This window comes from Varanus komodoensis, unplaced genomic scaffold (genome assembly GCF_004798865.1).
Source record: "Varanus komodoensis strain SLA01 unplaced genomic scaffold, ASM479886v1 scaffold73, whole genome shotgun sequence".
Lineage (NCBI taxonomy): Eukaryota > Metazoa > Chordata > Lepidosauria > Squamata > Varanidae > Varanus > Varanus komodoensis.
Window position 1 is genome coordinate 1743053 of NW_025336386.1, and position 17648 is coordinate 1760700.

Consider the following 17648-nt stretch of genomic DNA (forward strand, 5'->3'; position numbering starts at 1 on the left):
GGCCCCGCGCCTTCCCTGCCCTGCGCGGCGCGGCGGCGGCGGCGGCGGCTGCCCTGCCGGCCGAGGCTCCTCCGGGCGCCCCCGGTGCCCGCCTCCCGCCGGAGAGGCCGCTGTCCAAGGTGCTGCCCGCGCGGGGTGGGCCGGGCCGGGCCGGGCCGGGAGCCGCGGAGGACCGCGCTCCTCCTGCGCCCTCCTCCTGCTCCTGCAGGGAAGCGCTCGCGGGACCGCGCGCCGCCGCCGCCGCCGCCAGAGACCCTCCGCCCCCGGCGGGCTGCCCCTGGCTGCCCCCCGCCCGCAATGCCGCGATGCCGAGGGCTGCCCTGGCCGCCAGGGGGGGTGTGGGAGGGGGCGCCGGGGGCGGAGGGGATGCCTGGCCCCTGCTTGGCCCCTGCCGGCGTGTGCGCCCCCGCCCGGGAGCGGGGCTTTCTTCTACGCGCCCAGAGCCTGAAGCATCGGCCGGGCCATGGCCCCTCCGGCCTCCCCTCTGCTCCAGGCAGCCCACCCCTGGGGCGTCCCGGGCGAAGGGCCTCTCCTGCTCTGAGTGCTCAGCAGCCGGCCACCGTGGAGGCAGCCCCACCAGACCCTTCATGGTCTCCTCCCCGAGTGACCCTTTTGGAAGCCGTCGTAAAACGTTTGTTAGTAGTAACCAATTTCTGTACTGCTAAATATTAAGAGAATTCCCCAAGCCGTTTCTAATTAAGGACAATTTTAAATTTTCTTGCTGGGTTTGCTCAAATAATCCGACATCTGGCAACCCTATGAAGGAGTGAAAACCCCCGCAAGACGTCTTGTCTGTGACAGCCCCACGCAGCTGTTCTAAACTCAACCCTGCAGCTTCCTTCCAGTTAAATGTCCTGACATTCAACCATCGTTTCTTGCTCCTTCACTGCTGCCCTACCAAATCTCTTCCAACTTGAACCCTGACCCTGATTTCTTGGATGCTGTCCTGCCTGAATGCATGACTGAGCCAAGATATGTAAAGACATTCACAATTTCAATTTCTTCATTGTTATCTTTAAAGTTGCGTATTTCTTCTGCGGTCCTAACTTTTGTTTTGTTCAGCTGCAGGCCTGCTTTCACACTTTCATTTCCATCAGAAATCATTTCAATTTGCTTCTGCTTTTTGCCAGTAATATGGTATCCACATACTGTAAATTGTTGTTTTGTTATTGTTTAGTTGCAAAGGCAAGCTTGGACCATCACGACACCATGGACAAGATTCCTCCAGGCTCTCCTGTCCTCCACCATCTCCCGGAGTCCACCCAAGCCCACACCCACTGCCCCAGTGACCCCATCCAGCCACTTCAACTTCTGCCCTCCCCTTCTCCTTTTGCCTTCCATTGTTCCCAGCATCAGGCTCTTCTCCAGTGAGTCCTTCCTTCTCATTAGGTGGCCAAAGTATTTGTGTTTCATCCTCAGGATCTGGCCTTCTAAAGAGCAGTCAGGGTTGATCTCCTTGATTATTAGAAGAGTAAGTGGCACACCTGGATGAAATCCAGTCTCTGAGGAAGAAAGATCTCCAGGAGTGGGGAGGCATGACTGTGGCTTGGCTGGGACCAGCCCAGAAGCCCTTCTCACTTTGTGCGTCTCCCCAAAACATTCTTTGCTCATGTTCCTGTGATCCTTTTCACAGTCCTGCACCATGAAAGCAACTGCAAGAGACTGCAGCAGATTCCGATTACCTCTGCCAGCAATTGCCAGGTGTCAGCCAGCATTTCCTGGGAGCTTGTTGAGGGGGCGGGACTCTGTCACCCCTGGGAAGCAAGGATCACTTTTGCAGGAATGGCGATGCAGGTTTGCTCCACGCCAGGCACATGGAGGGCCTGCTGGGCCTTTGCTGTTCCTCCACATGCCGCCTGTCTGCAACTCACAAGGGAGTGAAGATGAGCCATGCGCCTCAAGCACAGGCTAGGACGCCCCGAGACTTCTTTCAGCTAAACGTGCTGAGAGATGGATGAACCCTAACACTCGTAAAAGGAGGCATGGCAGCTGTCCTGAGGAGCCTTCTCAATCGCATCAGTACCAAGTTGCCACTGCTCGGGCAGAGGTACGCGGAGTCCTGCAGAGCTTGGCCCTGGTCCCTTAGTCAAAGTGCAGGCAGTAGGACGGGGGCTCAGAGGGAGCGTAAGGGACCATTAAGTGCCTGCCATCCACTTACTGAGTGGCCACAGACCTGTCTTGGGAATATGCGGAAATATTGACCAGCTTTGCAGGACCACTGTTCAGAATTTAGTAGGGTAATTAATGCACGCGAAGCGTTCCAAGCAGTCTACATGCTAAATATTATTGTCATCCTCCCACTCCCTGTTAATGATCGGTAAAGACACAGATTATTCTCCTCCTCACTTCCAATGAATGGTTCTAGAAGGATTCTCACCACATCAGTCATTAAGGATAGAAGTATTAGTGGTTCCAGCTGTCTGCTTAAGTGGAAAGCGGGGCATTTTAATGCGGATGCAGCACAACATCTGGGATGAACAGGAATTCTCTCAGATTCAAGACGTGGTTCTGCAGCATTTGCCGCTCCTGCGTTGCCTAACGTCACCATGATGATTTTCATTTCATGGATACCTGATGCCATGACAACTATGACATCACTTCCCTGCTCAGGACCGGGAAGACAGGCAGACGCACCTTTCCATCAGAATCAGGAGCACCGGAGTTCTTTCAGGGCTTGTCTTCCACCGCGAGCAGGCAGCTCCATGCAGGGGGTTCCCCACTGGCAGTGAGAACACGAGCTGGCTCCACTCACTGCATGGGCAACTGCAAGCACCACCACTTGGAGACCAGCTGATGTACGAGGTGCGCACCCTGCCAGTTTCCACAGAGAAAAGAAATAAATGCTTTACAATTAGTCCCCCCCCCCCCGCATATAGTCTGCCCCTCGGGATTCTCCTATGTTCCTCTCCTGTTTGAGGGGAGGCACATGTGGGGGGAGCCAGGAAAATGTCACTTTCACAATTTGTAACAAAGCACTGCCATTTTGCTTTTCTCAGTTACAGGTTAGTCAGAGTCTCTCTGCAGCTATTTCTGATTTCTAATGAGGAAAGCCCTAACTCATCATTTTTGCCCATTCTAAACACATTCCAACCATCAAAATCTTAACAGTCACCTCGTTTTTCTGACCCTAACCCTAACCTGCTGCACACCCCTAACCCTAATACAGGATTAACATTCTATTGAAAACAGGGCAATTTTGAAAAAGCCTTCTTTGAGTAGCTCTTTCTGCACAGCTCATCATTTCTGCCCATTCTAAACACATCCCAGCCATCAAAATCTTAGCAGGACACCTCATTTCTCTAACCTTAAGAGTTCCCTTCCTCAGTTACCTGACATCCACCAGGATAATACTTGGCTGGCAGGCAGGGGCATCCTTCAGCTCCCCTGGCAGCTGACCATCAAGCCCCCAAAGGGATCCTGAGATCTGAAGCAAGCTCATTTGCTGTTCTCCTCCCCGCCCCATCATAGTCCCTACTAAATTTTAATCAGGGTGTATTTTTAAGAAAATTGTGCCAGCTTATAACTTATTACTGGACTGGTCTGATCCTCTAAACCAAAAAGGAAGGCCAAGAATGGCTCTTAAAAGTGTGCTTGTAGCACCCCCAATCAGCCGATTTGAAAATACTGACTTCTGCCTTCACGGCAACCCACCTGGGTGTACCCCAGCTCCCAAAACTCTCAAATGCTCCCCCTCAATCACATCTGCCAGGTGGAGCTCTGATCACATGTGCTGTTGCCCGGAAGACCATGCAAGCGATGACCTGCCCGGAGCAAAGGCAGCAGGTGGGGGCAGGGGCCGATGCTGCAAGCAGCTTGCACCGGGTGCCTGTGAGGAGCACGCAGAGCCCAGTGCGGTGCTTCCTTGCAGCTGTGGGCCACTCTTCAGACGAACAGCAGCCATGAGCCAATGGCCTTGCGAAACATTTTTTTAATACTTCCAAGTACAAATTGCCTGGAATGAATCTCTGAGCATGCACAGAGTGGTTTGTTGAACCCAGTCTAGTGGCTTCCTCCAGGAACTCTCCTAATGAACAGGCCTGGGCCTGAACCCTTTGGTGGGGGGGGGCTCACTGAAGGCAAGCACACCTCCTCTTAGAAACATGGAAACAGAGCAAATCAGAATGGACCTCCCGGGCCATCTAGTCTGACCCCTGGCCCCAGCTGGCTCTGCTCAGAACATGCCCACCATGTGCACGTCCAGGCTATCCTTGAACACCCACACCTTGAACACCACCTTCCGTGGAAGCCCATTCCACACCCTCGGGGTCCCAATTGTCAGGAAGTGCTTCCTGGCATCCAATGGAACCTTGGTTCCCTGAGCTTTGCTCCGTTGCAGCGCGTCCTGCCTTCCTCTGCAGGAGAGAACAGGTCTCTACCCACCTCCGTGTGACACCCCCTCACATACCTGCAGGTCGCCAACAGATCCCCTCGGAGTCTCCTCTTCTCCAGGCTGCAGAGACCCAGTTCCCTCAGTCACGCCTCATATGGCATCCCCTGCAAACCAGCCACCAACCTTGTGGCCCTACGCTGCACTGACTCCAACCTGGCTATATCCTTCCTGTAATGAGGGGCCCACAACTGAACACAACACTCCAGCTGTGGATGCACTAAAGTCATACAGAGCGGTAGTAATACCTCTCTCGAACTAGAAGCCACACTTCTGGCTATGCAACCAAGGGTGGCGTTCGCCCTCTTGGCCACCACATCACACTGCTGGCTCATGTTCAGCCTGCAGTCAACCAGCACCCCGAGGTCCCTTTCACAAGTGCTGCTCTCCAGCCACTTGTCCCCTAACCTGTACTTATGACACCTATTCCTATGCCCCAAGTGCAAGACCTTGCACTTATCCACATTGAACACCATCCTGTTGTCTCCTGCCCACTTCCATAGTCTGTCCAGATCCTTTTGGATCTGGAGTACCTTCTCCTCAGTTGTGGCCACTGCCCCAGTTTTAGTGTCGTCTGCGAATTTGATCAGCAGACTGTTCACCCCTTCTTCCATGTCATTTATGAAAAGATCAAACAGAATTGGCCCCAGGACAGAGCCCTGGGGGACCTCGCTTGTCACTGGCCACCATCCTGATGATTCCCCACTAATGGTTACCCTCTGCTTTCGGTCAGTCAGCCATGCCCTAATCCGCCGGACAGTGCTTTGGTGTATCCCAAAATTTTCTCAACCAGGCTATCATGGGGCACTTTGTCAAAGGCCTTGCTGAAATCCAGGTATACCACATCCAGCGCATTCCCTCCATCTAGCCACCTCGAAACCTTGTCATAGAATTCCACAAGGTTTGTCTGGCAGGACCTGTTATTGCGGAAATCGTGTTGTGTGGCTGTCAGCCTCCCTTCCCTATCCAGCATCACTGGAACTCTCGCTATTATGAGCCTTTCCATTGTTTTTCCTACAATGGACATAAGACTAACTGGTCTGTAATTCCCCATGTCCCTTCTACTACCCTTTTTGAAATTGGGACCACTGATGCCACCTTCCAGTCCTCTGGAACTTCACCCGTTCTCCATGAGGCCCCAAAAATGGAGGCCAGCGGGCGTGAGAGAACCCCTGCCAACTCTCTAAGTACTCTCAGGTGTAACCCATCAGGGCCTGGCACCTTTGTAATGTCCAATGCCCTGAGGAGCCCCTCGACTTCAAGGGGGGTGACTCTAATCTGTGCCCCCAGCCTCATTTAATCTCCTATGCAGATCTCCCCCGTCTGGCTTTGGGGAAAACTCAGAGGCAAAATAGTCATTTAGCATCTGTGCCTGTTCCCTCGTATCAGTCACTGGATCTCCTTCCTCCTTATTTAGCAGGCCCACTACTTGTCTCCCCTTCCTCTTCCTATTTACATGCTGAAAGAAGCCCTTTTTATTGCTCTTGATATTCTTGGCAAATCTCAGCATGTAGTCAGCCTTACAAAGAATCCTTCTGCAACGGGCCTCCTCCTTCCGGTATACCCTTTTGTCTATTTGCCCCAGTACCCATTTCCTACGGAGGCTCCTCTTGCGTCTAATCCCTCTAACCACCTCCTTTCGCATCCATGGCGGGGCTCTCCTCCGCCTCCCCACCTTACTGACTAGAGGTATCGTCAAGGCTTGCACCTCCAAAACCTCCCTTTTGAGTGCCACCCACCCCTCCTCAACTCGCTTTCCTTCCAGTAACCTGTCCCAGGAGACTTTCCCCAGTCTGGCCTTCAGTTGGACAAAGTTGGCCCTCTTGAAGTCCCAGCTTCTAGTGCTCGACCTGCTGCACGTCCCCAGTCCCCTGATCTCAAAGCAAAGGATGGAGTGATCACTTGCATCCAGAGCTCCCCTAATCTATACTTCATCTATCAGCTCCTCCCTATTGGTCAAGACCAAGCCAAGGATGTTTCCCGCCCTCGTCGCCTCTCGGACCCTCTGGGTGAAAAACCCTCCCTCTATAGCTTCTAGGGAGCGACGTGACCTGGCTGTCACCACTGAGTGAGCCCCCCAACTGATATCCGGGAGACTGAAATCTCCCATAATTAGGGTGTCCCTCCCCCGGCGCCTGCAATTAGGCCGCTCACCTCTGCTGACACCTTGCCATGGAGGGGACTGGTCTGTGCCTGGGAATTCCTCATCCCCATGGCCCCTCCCACTATCTGTGCGTCTTGGCCATCCCATGAACTGCCTGGTACAGCAAAGCTTCTGGCCTTGAGAGAATCACCTCCTGCTCCCCATTGCATCCAGAACCTTGAGCTAAGCCGTGCTCCCCAATCTCACTGAAACTCTGCTCTCTTTCCGATTCTGAGTCAGTGTCTCCAGGGAGGTCAGTGGTCCAAGCCCACCATCTCTTTTGCTCCCAACACTCACCGTGTTTGGACCTTGGATGGTCATCGGCTGTGAGCAGGGCCAAGGTGGCGAGGGTGTGAGCGCCATCCTAGTCATCCAGGGCCAGCATGGAAAGCCACCCCGCCTCCTCATGAGGAAAGGCCCAGTGAGGCTCCACGCGAGTGCCTGCCCGCCAGCATTCCTCCCCCAGTGAGGGCCTGCAGGAGCACATGGCCTCATCAGGCAGGTCCCGCCCACAAAATGCTCCCCTCCTCCCACATGGTCTGTGCATGAAAAGGGCAGCGGTTCAGGGCACCTGGACCATGGGCCCCCCCTTACCTGCATGGGCACCTCCTGAGCAGAAACGGTCTCCCAAATGGCTTGGAGGGCGACAGCAAGCACACCCAGGATGGTGGCAGTTGTCCACCCCGTGTGATGCTGGGTCTGCTCCTGCACCCCAGGGGCTGTGTGACATGGCGAAGGAAGACATGGGCGAGGTGAGGCCGGGGGTGGGTGCTGCAGCGGTAGCCAGTCCCGGGAGGCAGGCCGCCATGCTGGGCTCGAAGATGGTGTTGGGAGGCTGCCCTGCCCTGCCCAATAACCTCGCCAGAGCCGCCTGTGCTGCCGGAGGTGCTGTTGTCCACCCAGCCCAAAGGCGGTCAGTGGCCCACCCCGGTTTCCCTGGGGTTGGAACAGCTTATGACAGTTCCCAGCAAGTGACAAGTTCCCCAGCCAGCGGCACACTGCCTGCCTTGCGCTTGCTGTGGAGGCACACACAGAGGTACTGCCACGGGGCGCAGGGGCTGCCCTGGCGGGGGCATCCCCTCCTGGCCTCCTCCAGTTGGCCTGCCGGTGGGCCCGGCACGCCCGCATCCAGCTGCCCACTCACTGGCCGTGTGCCTGGCTTGCTGGGCCCTGCGCCGGCTCCTCCTTCGGGAAGGTGGTCGATCCCGAAGGGCGGCCTCCCCTGTCTGGATGGGCGGTGGAGTGCCACTCCGGCCACTGCCCCGCCGTTCTCAGATCAAAGCCACCCCAGGGGCATTTCCCTGGAGAACGCTCCTCACCGCCCTCCCATGGGGCTAGCCTGCGAGGGAGGAACGTGGGAGGGCTGGGGCGGGCTCTTCCTGGTTGTGGCCGAGCTCCTGGCATGGGCCAGCAGTTGGGAACGTGTGGCAGGGGCTGTTGCCCATCCCGACAAGACAGGAGAGGAGGAGGAGGTGGGAGGCAGGGCGGGAGGCCCAGCTCGTCCGTCCGCAATGCCTCATGGGCTGCCCGTGCACAGAAGCAACTTTGCCGAGAGGAGAGCTGCTTCTGCCAGAAAGGCAATGCCAGAGCAGCTGGACGGTGGTGCTTTGCAAACCTCAGTTATCGGGCAGCAGCACCTCCATGGCTGCTGCTGCTGCAGGGAGGCTCGCTTCTCTGCTGGTGAGCATCCAAAACTAGGGTGGCCATCCAGAGCGCAGCAGAGGGCAGCTGTGCCTGGACTGTGCGGAGCGGTCAGTCCAGGCACAGCTGTGGCACATATTGCTAGGCAGACTGGGAAGATGCAGGCCAAAGGCAGGGGCATCTCCTCCAGCAGCTGCTCTTTCCACTGGACACTATGGTAGGCATGTGGAAGCCGTGTTCCTGGGTTCACATGGCCAGAAAAGTGCAGAAACCATAGAAGACACCACTGCTCTCTCTGTGCATCCCCAGAAACCAAATGCACTGCGTATTAACAGCAGGCCATGATTTAGCTGGCATGAAGGAACACCCTGGGGCAGAAACCATCATGGCTTGTTATGATGTGAGAACCGCCCACTGAGTTGCTTTAAGCCCCTTCTTGCTTCCAGGAAATTACAATCCTGCTGCACCTCTCGTTCGACTGGATTTGGATCCTCAATGGTCATTACCAGTTTCAGCAAGAGTGACAGGGCGTGTGTGTAAGAGAGCGATGCATGTCATGGCAAACTATAGCTTTCCAAACTGCAGCTCCCAAGATGCATCCTGATAAGCATGCACGCACGACAGTTTGTCTGGACAAATCTGGAGTTTGGATTAAGGAAGATGTCTTGGCCAAGCTTCCACGGGTGAGCTCCTAGTTAGCTGAGAAAATACCTAATTCATCTGAGAGGGAGGGGGGAGACGAATTATGATCCACCATGGCCCGGGGGTTGTTTTTTGTGACTAAAAAGGAAGATCATAGGATCAGAGAAGAGCTCGAAGGGGCCACGAAGTCCATCGAGCCCAACCCCCTGCTGCTGAAGGACACCACCGCACTCAGGTGGCTGCCCAGGTTCTTTCCGAGTGTCCCCGGTGTGGGAGAGCCACCACCTCTCGAGGCAGCCGGTTCCTCGGCCGTGTTGCTCTGGCAGTGAGGAGGCTTTTACTAGCTAGCCCTGGGCTTGGGTAGGGCTTTTTGCAGGATGGCTGTCTTCCACTCTGCTGCTTGGAAGGCACTGCTGAGGACTGCCGGGCCCTAAGCAAGCACCAGCGTAGCAGCTGCCAGCGTCAGAGCAGCACGGGAAGGGCCGCCCGGCCGGCCTGCACGGGGCCACCACTACAACCGTGCTGCCTTGCGTGCTCGCTCCATCCCTTCCCAGCCCCACCCTCCCCAAACCCAGTGCTGATTAGGTTAAACAATTCCGTGTAACTGAAGTATGCGTCAATGCAGCAATGTCCATCAGCCCCAGCTGACATGGACAGGGAGGTCTTCTCTCAGCACAACAAACCCAGAATTCTTGCACCCAACCCCAACGGGTGCACCCTGTGTTGAGCTCATGCTCAAGTATTTCGGCAAGTTGATCAGTCCTGGGAGTTAGGCGGGGCGCTGAACTGGCAAAGTTGCCATCTCCCTACAAACATGTATATTCTAATCTGATACTTAATTTGCTAGAAAAGTCATACAATGTTAGTGAAGTGAGATTACAGATAGGTTCCATAACTCTCTCCAAGTCTAGCGAGGCCAGTAACATCAGCAAAAAAATATGTTTTGAAAATGGAGGAAGGAAATACTAAGTATTTACTTTTATTATTTGCTCACCACACAGGAAATAAATACATTTTGAGACACACTTCACAATTGCCTTCAAGATCATTCAAATGATAATGAAATGCTTAACAAAAATACAGGGCAGCTTGACTTCTTGAAATTCATGGTGAAAAACATTATGTTCCTCCTTCATCAAAAATCCATTTGGTTTTAGCCATGCAGGTCTACAGGGTGGTCAGCTCCTTGCCCAGCAGCTAAGAGGGCACATTGGCATCACCAAGCAAGGCTACGGCCGCTGAGCTTCACACCTCATTTTCCTGCTGGCCATTTACCCACCTGTTTGAACTAGTGGTATTATAACTTGACTCCCAGTCAGCCTGCTGAACAGCTACATTTTCTCTTGGAGCCTTTCAGGGTCTGTCCATGACTTGGCAATCCTAAGCCAGTAAAGCTTTTGGTTCCCATTGAACATGATACAATCTAAGCTTGGAAAGAAAGGACTAAACACAGTGAATTACAGAGGGGGCAATCAAGTCTTAGTCCCTGGTTCCTAAGTTTTCTGGTCACAAACAGATTTACTGAGGAGTTAATTCACAAGGGGATCATACAGACATATAAACTGCCTAATGCCCCTTTTCTGCCCAAAACAAAACAGCCCCACACGCATCAGGTATGAGGGAAGCCTAGTGGCAGGGCAATTTTCCATGATTTGCATTTGGCCTGCATTAGTAAATGGCAAAGCAGCTTTAATTGCAGACTGCTACTCAGATGAACAGGTTGGCTCTTAGAAAACTGTTAGGACTCTCAGTAAAAATAAATGCAATGAACATACACACATATACTCAGGAAGTTGCCCAATGAGCTATCTGTTTGTTTCCAATCCAATAAAACAACTTTATTTGATGTGAGGCTCATAATGAAAATGGGAGATGAATGAATCAAGTAACAATCTAGAGTATCAAACCATAGTTTGATAGCCAACAACCCAGCTGCTCGTAAATTAATCTTTCAAACCTGTTTGCTGTATATGGACAAGATGGAAACTGCTTGTTACAAACTTCAAATGAGAGCTTCCAACATTCTCCATAGCTTGAATGAGCAATCAAGGAACCATTGTTAATTGTATAAAGAGATTGGCCTGATCCAGAAATATCTCTTAAGAGAAAAATGTTTCTGAATTCTACTTGTGGCCAAAGTTAACTTTACATTTATACTGATCCAGCACCATCTACTACTCAGAATTCTCTTTAGCAGCAGGGGAAAGATTCCAGCCCATTTGTACTGTGTGCATGGCCTAAAATCTCTTGAAAATACCCAAATGCTAGGTCATAAACTTCTGGCCCCCACAAAAGTTCCTGCTGCTGACTGGCCACAGCCAGCCTGAGCTGATTGTGCCACATGGATTTTCAGCAGACGCCTCTGATCTGGTGTGCTCAGAGCACATTCCTTTAGACTCTCTCCCTGATCATTGACCTTTGGCTTATGAAGTTCTGACAGGTTAAAAAAAACCCAATTGGTTGAAAAGAAACGTCAGAGACTTCCCCCCATGCTGTGGGACTAATATAAGGTTTGTGAGTTCTCACTCCCAAGAGTTATTTCAGCGCATTTCATAAGCTGCCTAATCATGGTTCTCCTGTGCTTATTTCATGCATTGATTTGGATTGTCCTCTTTTCCCTGGTCTGGCCAGAGAGAGGGAAATGCTAATGACAAACACATATTGCTGATAACCGAAAGGAAAGACCAAAATTTGCACACTAATAATGTCAGCTGCTGTGCTTTGAGAGCTTCATGGTGAAGAAGACATCCCTTGAGAAATGTCAGCCGGAACGGTTCCCAAGTAGTTGAGTTTATGTCACTCCCACTCTGAAATGGCTAAGAGTGTTCCAGATTACAAGGGCAATAGAAGAAAATAGAAACAAGGCCTGGACACACTTACAAGCAACCACACCAAAAGCAAGAAGAGGGCGGGGCTGGGCGCACGGGCACCTGCTCACAGGGTATGCAGGACTTTGAGAATCTATGACCAGGGGTTAGAGGAATCTCTTCCAAGAACTGACCAAATTTTAAAGGCAGTGCTTGCTTGCAGCTGGAAGAGACCTAGGACTGTGAGGAGGAAGAGACAACCAGGAGGCAGAAATGTATCCCACAACATTGCAAGAACGATAGTGCTGCATTTCCCCAAACCAGAGGTAACGATGCAGTGCACACGCAGTGACTCCTGCTCCCTGCGTCCATCACGTGAGACCCCATACAAAGGCACATTTGCATATCCTGGCAAAGGTCCGTCCCTGGTTTGATTCTGATGGGGTGGGGGGTTTAATCAAGTTAGACAACCTCGCTAATCACAGGACCCATCCTTCCAACCATCCCGCCAACGCTCATCTACAAGAGAACAGTCGAATTCTGGCTTTCCCAGCTTCTTATTCACCTCATTGTGAATCTGGCAAAACCACTGTGTCAGGTTACGTCTGTTGCTGGCATCAGGTTGATTTCTTCGTATTCTGTGAATAAGGGAAAACCAATCAAAGCTGGGTGCCATTTTGTATCTCCAGCCCACATTTTTCCTAAGCTTCATAGGCTAGGAAGGCAAGAGAGATCTCACTTTTTTGTTGTTCTTCCCACCAACCTGCTTTTTGTAACTTCTTGCCTGAGTTGGTGCCCTTTAGGTTCGCCTGAATAAGGGATTATCCATACATTAATATGGATTTTGGAACAGTGTAAAATTAATTTACTTTACCAGGATGTAGGGAAATGTCTGGCAGTCTGTTACATTCGATGAAAAGAGCAGTCTTTAAATTTACTGGGAGGATTGCCAAAAAACTAGAGGCAACAGCCAGACTTAAGGTTGGGGCTTAGCTTTCCAATATTATGCTTAAAAGAAACATTCTTGTGAAACACTGCCTCTTATAGGTGAGAAATACTTTGGGGGGAAACACACATTTGGCTAATTCATTTTTTCTTTTGCTAAGCAAAGTAAATAGGGATCCTTATAACTAATCAAGTAGTTTTATTCACTGCAGCAGCTAAAAAAATACTAAAATAAAGGGCCTAAAAACTATACATTGGGTACATAGTGACTTGTACTGGTTGTTGTTTGGCTTTTTCCTCTTATTGTTTGTGATCATCTCCCTTTTCTGGTAACATTACAAAAACCTATGTTTATATGCAATTAAAATCAACTGACTGACTTTTTCATTTTGTGCAATAATCTATTATTATTATTATTATTATTATTATTATTATTAACATTTCTATGCCTTTGCTGCTCATATAGCAGCTGATACCCTAGTGCAATTCTGCATTTTACTGGTTATGAGAAAATAGTGCCTTTTGTTTTTAAAGATGTGCATCAGGTTAGTGAAATGCATGCACTTCCTCCCAAATGCTGGCGTCCTGATGCTTCTGGAGCAGGAACTGCTACAACAAAAGGGGCCAAGCCCACCTTCCACTTGTCCGTTCTGTTGTGGCCATTCAGCAGCAGACAGTGCAGGCCATTTTCTATTGGATCACTCTTATTTATTTCTTACCTTATGAAAATGCTAATGAAAAGACGGGACAAACAATGGACCTAATGATTAAATGAAGGCAAGCAGCTACCCACACAAAGCCAGTTTTGGTCCATTGGACTTTCTCTGCCAATGACAGGCAAGCAGTTGAATCTGAATCCTGCCCATACTGCATATTGCCTAAAAGCACAAGCAGCCAAGTTTCCAGTCCAGGTTATTTAAAATGGAAAATCCTTGGTCCTTTCTCTGTCTTGAGGAACAGGCTCAGTATCTGGCCTTACAGTTCTATGATTTTCTTGAATCAAATCACTGTAACTTATAGTAAGCTATAGAGGATGAACAACTAAATAAGAAATATAGCATTTGGACAAATATCTTACATAACAGATATAAAAGGGAAAACCAATATAAGCTATCATTCTGAAATATTGCAAGTTTACAGTCTTCAGTGTAGTTCATAGAAAGTCATTTCTATGTAGTTCCAAAAGACAGGTGATAAAAGTAATACAGTTTATTTTATAGGAAGAATTCAGGTTGGTAAAGAAATAAGTTTTGAATAGAATTGGCTATCAGTTACAACAAAAAGCTGGCATAATTTCACTTACAGATGCCTGTTTATAGACTTATGAGCAGGTAGAAAACACAAAAGAATGCGCCTCTGGGTGCATATTTGGGTTTCATAATTTCCAAAAGCAGCACATTTCTAGCCCTGTGTAAGGTTAGAGTTGAAAGCACACAGGCAAATGCATCATATTTCAGTAACCAGAGCAATGGGTTAGCAAGCCTTCCAGAAGACTGAGGACAGCACTTTAGTACCCTGCATTGTGTCTCCCTTTGAAAAGCAAATTGACTAGATTATGCAGAAGAGTAAACTTGGCAGAATTAGGTAACATAGAAGACCTCATGGACGTTTGTTTAATTTGCATAATGAAACAATTCACTGAAAAGGGCTTGGTGCTGAATTTGCATCACTTTGTTGCAGAATTTCAACTTCTTGGTGCAGAGTACAAATAGTCAGGGATATATTCAACAAAGGACTCACCTATCTCTCAGATCTTCTGCACATTCATCACAAGGGAAGACCTTGGAAAATAAGTGGATGAACTGTATCATGTCTCGCTGCTCCATTTTACTTGGCCGGTCCGGGTAATATGCTGCCATTGTGTGAAGAAAAGACCATGAATATCTCCCCAGTTGTTCTCTGTCTAGGGGACAATCTGGCGGGATCTCGATCTCTTTGACTTCAGTTTCCTGGGTTGGGAAAACATGCATTCATGAACAAGGAGTGAAGTAAAGCACGCATACACTCTGCAATCTGTGACAGTACCATTGTATCTTACAGGTCAAAACACATGCAGCCTACTAACATTTTGAGAGCCCTTATGCCTACATGCCCGTACAGTTCAATAGATTCCTATGGATCCACATAACACACAAACATGCTGCAGTATCACAGTAAAGAATTTCCCATGTATATGCACACACCTCCTCCCGATCCATAAACATAGAAACATAGAAACAGAGCAAGTCAGAAGGGGCCTCCCGGGCCATCTAGTCTGACCTCCGGCACCAGCCGGCTCCTCTCACGACATGCCCACCATGTGGACGTCCAGCCTATCCTTGAACACCCGTACCGATGGGGCCTCAACGACCTCTCGTGGAAGCCCATTCCACACCCTCGGGGTAATAACTGTCAGGAAGTGCTTCCTGGCATCCAAACGGAACCTTGGCTCCCTGAGCTTTGCTTCGTTGGAACACGTCCTGCCTTCCTCTGCAGGGGAGAACAGGTCTCTACCCACCTCTGTGTGACACCCCCCTCACATACCTGTATGTCACCAACAGATCCCCTCTGAGTCTCCTCTTCTCCAGGCTGAAGAGACCCTTAATCAATAAACCTTAATCAAAATTCCAGTGCCACCTAATACTGCTGAATTACTCCTTTAATCCAAGTCTACTAAGTCCTTTCACAAAATGCCTTAGAAAAGAGACACTATCTTTAAATTTAACTAGGTTGCCTAGAGAAGAGTGTCTCTCCCATCCCTATCACTCAGTGGCACAGAGGTGACTCTTGAGGTTGAACAGAGAGAGGATTGCTGAGGCACCTCATTTCTATCAAAGTCATCCATAGCTTCTTGTAATACACAGAGTCAAAGGCTTTGCATTAAGCATACTTTAATCTTCTTTTGAGATTGGCTGATACAGTCTAGCAGCCAACACATTTTTGTGAAGTGATTTCAAGCACCTCTTCCTTTTCACATTTTGAATGTCAGGTGGTTTTTACTCCATATATAGTAAAAATCTTTGTTGTAACACCTCAAGCATCATTTTGCTCACATTGGAAATTAGTGGTCTTACAGGGGCTTTATCCTTAGCATCTCCTTTCTTGAGGATTGGCAAGTATACACATTTCGTCTGTGGGGCATTTTTTGGAGTTTTGAGTTCCATATTGATAGGCATATGCTTGTTAGAACTTGGACTGATTCAGTTGTTGCAGCTTGAAATAGTTCTCTTAATAACCTATCTATTCCAGGTGCTTTATTCCTTCCAAGTGCTTTCAGCAGCACTTTCATGTCACTTTCTAATATTGGGAGTTCTTCCTCATCGAACTCCTCTTTGAAGGAGCCTGTCATCTTTTAATCTCTTCTCCATAATTCTTCCATATATTATCTCCATCTTATTTTACCCTGGTTATAGTCCCCTGTTGATCTTCCTGCATTCCCAATCTAGGTTTGAATTTCCCTTTCTTCTGGAAGAGGTCGCTTGTTTTTCTTCTGTTGCTATGTTCTTCTATTTCTTTGCGCTGGCCGCTGTAATAAGTCCTTTGTGTAATAAGTCCTTCAACAGTTGCTGAAAAGTTGCATTCAGGATTCTAACCCTCTCTCTCCCCTTTTGCTTTTCACTTAGCAACTGTGCTTCTTTGGCCTTTCTAAGCTTTCTTCTTCTTTCTGCAGCAAGAATTTCCTTTTGCATTTATCCCTCATAAAATATCTGGTTTCAGTCTCCAGTTCTTCTGGTTCACTTGGCTTATTAGAACCCTACCGGGGGGGGGGGGGGCGCAGTGGTTCGCAGCCATAGCATTCCTTCCACAGCAGTTCACAGGGCCTCACAAATCCTGCCCTCCTCTCGCTCCCTTTCCTGTCCATGCCTCCTCCGACGAGAGCCATGTCCACCCGCCGAGCCGTGACAGGCAGAAATATTTGCCTCCCCTCCCGGCCGTGGGACACTGCTCCTGGCCCAGTGCCCCCCAGGACGCCGCTCCCCCCACCGCAGGCCCAGTGTCCCCCAAGGCTCCAGCCCCGGCCCTCACCGAGGCCACCTGTTTCTTCTGCTCCCGCATCCAGCTCCGGAAATCCATGCAGGCCCGGCAAGGAGGCTTCTGCTTCTTCGTCGTCGTCGTCGTCGTCGTGTCGGCGGCCGGCGGAGGCCGCCCCTCCGCAGGATCCCCAGGCGAAGGGACGGGGAAGGGGAAACCGAAGCCTGGCCGGCTCGGCGCGGGCGCCGCCATCTTTGGGAGGCGCGCGGGGCACGGTGGGAGCGCCGTGCTTGTTGCCACGGCGACGGCGGCGCGGAGGCCCAGCGCTTGTGCGCAAGGGAGGGGCGCGGCCACAGCGGCCTCATGGGCCTCTTCCGACTCTGCTCTGCGAGGGTTCAGACACTTAATGGCATATGATGGAACATGCCCGCTGTTTTCATAGAACCATAGAACAGATGGGTTGGAGGCGGCCGCTCAGTCCAGCTCCCTGTTGGTGCACGATACCATGTATAACATCTCTCTCAGATAACTGTCCTCTTCTTGAATCTCCCTAGTGTGGAAGAGCACACAACCTCTCTTGGCAACTGGTTCCACTGCCATATTGACTGTGTTGGGAAAATTTGGATAAATCCTGACAGAAAAACGTTGCTTATATGTGCCTTTGTGTTATAAAATCACACATGCACCTCTTTCTCACAAAACACAGCTTTCCAAGCCAGGTCACCGCTTAATATTGCTGTTGCCTTAAGAAAATGGTATTCCTTCCCCTCCCCTCTCTCCTTCTCCCCTGTAGCTAAAAGCAAGAACAGACAGGGAGAATTTAGTTTTCCATTAGTCGAATACACAATCACCACTACAAGTTTGCTGCATGATCCCTGCAGGAATTCACAGATTACCGGGGGTCAGACTAGATGGCCTGGGAGACCCCTTCTGACTCGCTCTGTTTCTCTGTTTCTATTTAGGTAGCTAGCCCAAAGGTGCGGATCCATTACTCAGGGTCTGAACCTTCCCAATAACAGAACGTAACAGACGAACTTATGATTCCGTGAATGGTTTCCCAATAGCTTGAATCCACATGTCTAAGCAGACCCGGAGGTGGGTTCAAGCTCAGCTGAACAGTCAATACACTGTA

At 50.3% G+C, this 17648-nt stretch overlaps 1 protein-coding gene across 1 annotated transcript; it reads right to left on the reverse strand.

Moving 5' to 3' along the window:
* Window positions 1-9768: 9768 nt before the first annotated feature.
* On the reverse strand, window positions 9769-16778 carry GFER (growth factor, augmenter of liver regeneration). The gene is made up of 3 exons (XM_044452623.1): window positions 16571-16778; window positions 14306-14514; window positions 9769-12258 (listed from the first exon to the last, which is right to left on the reverse strand). The coding sequence occupies exons 1-3, from the start codon at window positions 16766-16768 to the stop codon at window positions 12096-12098; spliced, it is 570 nt and encodes a 189-aa protein (XP_044308558.1). The 5' UTR covers window positions 16769-16778; the 3' UTR covers window positions 9769-12095.
* Between the last annotated feature and the right edge of the window lie 870 nt (window positions 16779-17648).

Coding starts and splice junctions, on each gene's coding strand:
- GFER (XM_044452623.1), bottom strand. CDS start 16,768: ATGGCGGCGCCCGCGCCGAGCCGGCCAGGCTTCGGTTTCCCCTTCCCC. Junction 14,515..16,570: donor AGAAGAAACAGGTGGCCTCG/GTGAGGGCCGGG, acceptor TTCCCAACCCAG/GAAACTGAAGTCAAAGAGAT. Junction 12,259..14,305: donor GCAGAAGATCTGAGAGATAG/GTGAGTCCTTTG, acceptor CCTTATTCACAG/AATACGAAGAAATCAACCTG.